The sequence below is a fragment of the Myotis brandtii genome, unplaced genomic scaffold (genome assembly GCF_000412655.1).
Source record: "Myotis brandtii unplaced genomic scaffold, ASM41265v1 scaffold43, whole genome shotgun sequence".
Taxonomy (NCBI): Eukaryota; Metazoa; Chordata; class Mammalia; order Chiroptera; family Vespertilionidae; genus Myotis; species Myotis brandtii.
The window spans coordinates 3000750-3005266 of NW_005366455.1; the positions used below are offsets into that span (position 1 = coordinate 3000750).

General features: G+C 39.7%; 1 protein-coding gene across 3 annotated transcripts in view; it reads left to right on the plus strand.

The window, feature by feature from the left end:
- The window catches only part of INO80D (INO80 complex subunit D), a 38682-nt gene that overhangs the window by 19328 nt on the left and 14837 nt on the right, over positions 1–4517 (plus strand). For all 3 annotated transcript variants that reach the window (XM_005874231.2, XM_014546095.1, XM_014546094.1), the window contains 2 exons: positions 2021–2245; positions 4277–4386. In XM_005874231.2, coding sequence (XP_005874293.1) covers positions 2021–2245; positions 4277–4386 — 335 coding nt within the window. The remainder of the gene's footprint in view (positions 1–2020; positions 2246–4276; positions 4387–4517) is intronic.

Consider the following 4517-nt stretch of genomic DNA (forward strand, 5'->3'; position numbering starts at 1 on the left):
CTCCTGCCCCCCAACCCTCCCCGGCCTTCCCGCTGTAGTTTGACAGTCTGTTCGAGGCTGCTCTGCCTCTGTATCTATTTTTGTTCATAAGTTTATAATGGTCTTTATTATCCATAAATGAGTGAGATCATGTGGTATTTTTCTTTCATTGACTGGCTTATTTCACTTAGCATAATCTTTAATCCAGCAATCTTTCTAGTGAACATTAATAGCACTTTATCTATGCCTCTCTCATGTTACTTACTGTTGTGACTTTGCATTAAAGATACAGCCCTTAGGGCTCTGATACAACTCCCAAATTGACACTTGCTGTGGGACTTGGGGCAACAATCTATCTAATAAAGAGGGATATGCTAATTGACCCTCACACCGTCACAAAGATGGTGGCGCCCACAGCCAATAAGGAGGGAATATGCTAATTGACTGCCCCACCCTCAAAGATGGCGGCACCCACAGCCACAAGATGGTGGCGCCCTGCCACGCGCCTGCTTCCAGAGTCCCCCAGTCCCCTCAGCCCCCCAGCCGCCCGGGGCTCAGGTAACCAGGGCCGGCCGAGGCTTGCGATGCCAGCAGTGGCAGCAGCAGATGTGTGATGGGGGCGTCGCCATCCCCTGGTTGCCAGGTCACCTCCTGCCCCTGAGGGCTCTTAGACTGTGAGATGGAGCAGGCTGGGCTGAGGGACCCCCCCCTCCAGTGCATGAATTTTCATGCACCGGGCCTCTAGTTCATAATAAAGATTCCTGGGCCCCATCCCATGGAAACTCTGGTTTAGGTCTCAGGAAGGTCTTGGGAATCTGACATTTTAAAGAGCTGCTAGACTTTTCAAATTTGAGGTCAGATGTTTGAATCATTGGTCTGACTGCCCCACAGTTTCAGGTACTCAGTCTATCCTCTTGAATTTTTTAACTTTTGGGATGCATTTATCTTGTCTAAATTACATTGCAAACTCCTTAATGTTTTGTTTCTCCTCTATGGTACTTAGCATAGTAGACATACAGTAACTGTTGAATGTTGAATAAATGAAAAGGTTGAAGTAAAAGCCTTCAATTGGTATACCTGTAGAGAGTGTACACTGAAGGGAACATGTTTCTTAGGACATACACTAAATGGAATTTGGCCGACAGCCTGTTAATGGGCTATTCTGAAGGAAAAGGGAGGGATGCCGCTCGAGAAGAGAAACCAAGCAATGATTTACAGAAGATGAGTAAGATAACATTTTGTTTGTAGGGTCACATGGGTGCTATTTATTTATGTTACAATTGAAGAGAAAAAGAGAAAATAATTAACATGGTCCGTTTCCAAGCCTAGTGTGCCTTATTTCTAACAGTAAAAAGTGAGATAGAAAGGTGCCCTTTCTAACCTGGTGGGTAGTGGACATTGCTGACTGACCGCTCTTTCTCATGGAATTTGGATGTGCCCTTAGCATCCTTTTCAATGTAGTGCTCCCAATCAGTGACATTAGCATAAAGACAGAAGAAAACCTGGTGTATGAAATGTGTAGGACATCTCCTGTGGTTAAAAAAAATTTCTGTAGAATGATTGTGATCCCTACAATAAATTTTTTTGTGTGTTTAGCAAGAAAAGCCAGTGTGTCTAAAGGGGCAGCTCTTTGATAATGTGCTGTTAGAATTCACGGCTCTATTTCTGGTATGACCTATCTTACGAAATTATGCTGTTTCCTCATAGCTGTCATGTCACTTACTGAGACTTTTTATTAAGTAAAGGTAAGTAATATATTCTTCCTAAGAGTTTAGAAGACACAGAGCACTGTCTAATTCTGATATGCTGAGAAGGTTAAGCTTAAAGCATTGGGTTGCCTCTGTTGCCTGCCTTATTGTTGAAATATTGTGCTTATTTTCAGCTCTGCTGGAATTCTCTTCCACTAATTTTGTGAAGTATGTGTTCACGTGGCACAAATTTTAACCCTGTGCATCCAGCTACCCTTCCTCCCCGCGTTTCCCTTTTCTAGAAGGAGCCTCACAGGTAATCAGGTTTTCACTTCTCTCTTTGCACCTTCCAGGTCAGATGACGATGACACGGAGAGTAGGAGCTCCAGGGTGACCCAACTTTGCACTTACTTTCAGCAGAAATATAAGCACCTCTGCCGCCTGGAGCGGGCAGAATCCCGTCAAAAGAAATGCCGGCACACGTTTAGGAAAGCCTTGCTGCAGGCGGCCAGTCGAGAACCAGAGTGTGCTGGCCAGTTAATCCAAGAACTGCAGAGAGCTGCGTGCCACCGAACCAGGTCAGAGCCGTGCGCAGCGCCCACTTCTAAGGAACCTGTCCTCTCTTTTTTGTACTTTCTGAGAAGATAGCTGAGACACGATGGGCTGTGGGCACTTCAGTCTGAAATATTTATGCATTGTATTTTGGTTTTGTTGCTCAAATAAAGTTCTACATGGATGGCAAAATAATACTGCATGAGCCGACATTAAAATTAAAGCATTACTGCCCAGCTGGGGGTTGTAGGTTCAATCGAACCCTGTCAGGGCACAGACCAGAAGGTAGCTGATCGATGTCTCTCCCACTTTGATGCCTGTCTGTCTCTTTCTGTCTCTCTCTTCCTCTCTCTCCCCCTTCCATTCTCTAAGCATGCTCTCCTCTGAGAATTAAAAAAAAATTAAAGCATTACTGTATTTTTCTAGAGTTTGATTAGAATTTATTCAATAAAGGATAAGAGAATGTTACCTATCTTTAAAAAAAATACAATGCCTAGAAATTTTGTATGTTATTTAAAAGTAACATTCATAGTTTTTACTATGAAAGTGGCATTTTACATTTTTTATTTTTAAAAATTTTTTATTTGAAATGTGTTTCTGTTAATATCTACATTGTATGTTTAAATATTTTATTAACACTGGATGTCTTGGGGGTGGGGGGAGTCACTGTTTATAGTGCACATACTTGTCTTACTGTGAAAAATATGTAAAAAGGGCAGTGCCTGGCCAGTGTGACTCAGTTGGTTGAGTGTCGACCCATGAACCAAGGGGTCACCAGTTAGATTCCAGGTCAGGGCACATATCTGGTTTGTGGGCTCAATCCCCAGTAGTGGCCATACAGGAGACAACCAATCAATGATTCTCTCTCATCATTGATGTTTCTATCTCTCTCCCTCTCCCTTCCTCTCTGAAATCAGTAAAAATATATTTAAAAATAAAATAAATATTTTTAAGCGGGGAATCTCCATAAATAATAATATCATCATTCACAAAACAGAACGAGCACTATGAACATTTTTATTCTATTTCCTTCTAGTCTCTCTCTCTCTCTCTCTCTCTCTCTCTCTCTCTCTCTCTGTGTGTGTGTGTGTGTGTGTGTGTGTGAATCTCCAGTGAGCCATGTATTTGTATTAAAAAGCAAAATTGAGATCATGCTATATGTATTTTATTCTTTGCTTTTTTTCCACTTAACACTGAATTATGACCTCCTATTTACTTTAAAACATGACTTTTAATGGTTTCATAATATGAATGTCAGTCTTTACATTTTTTCATTTTTATGTATGTAATTAAGCAAAATTAGATCTATATTGTCTTAAGAGTTATGTGTCCATTTTTCCCCTTAAAAATATAGCCATTCCCCAATGTCCTTAGATTGTTTTGAAAATATGATTTATAATGTTTATATAATATTTTATTGATGAAAACATCTTATTTAACTAGCGAAATAATTTTCACATTTAGAAGGCTTCGTTCTGTATTGAGTATTATTTCACACTTTAGTTATTACATTTTCAGATAACCTTGAATATATATAGTATGTAACATTTTAGGAATTTATATCTAAAGATTAGTAGTGGTTGTCTCCAGATAGTAGGCTTGACTGTTTATTAGGTATCATACTGTATTTGATGGTGTTTTAGATGTGTTATCTTTTCTTATCTCTACTTTACAGGTGAGGCAGTTGAGACTTAAGTAAGGCTAAGTAACTTGCCATGGTCACACAGCTAGTAAGAGGGAGAGCTGATTTTCAGAACCAGGTCTGATTCATCTAGTCTCATGTTCTTCATCACTTTTCTCTACAATCTTCTTTGTGAAGTAAAAGGAATCAAAATATCACTTTAATAAGAAGAAAACAGGCATAGTTAAAACTGATTTTTTTCTTTTGTTAGTAGATTAGGGAAACTGTGGAACTGGTCATTGTAACCCATATTTACATTTATTTAGTGAATGTAAAGAGGTAAAATGTTGGTATTACTTTATAGTAACATAGTGTTGAAATATTGTCCTGCATTCTTAAAGCATTTTTTAAAAATTAATTTTTTTTCCTTCCTTAGCATAAGCCGGACCAAGTTGAGGGAGGTGGAACCAGCAGCATGCAGTGGCATGGTGAAGGGTGAACAGTGCACTAACAAAGCCCTTCCATTCACCAGACATTGTTTCCAACGTATCCTACAAACTAAATTGAGTGTGCATTCAAGTCTTGACTCATTCAGGGCTGAGTGTTTCATTCTTTTTTTTTTTTTTAATATATTATTGATTTCAGAGAGGAAGGGAGAGGGAGAGGGAGAGAGAAAC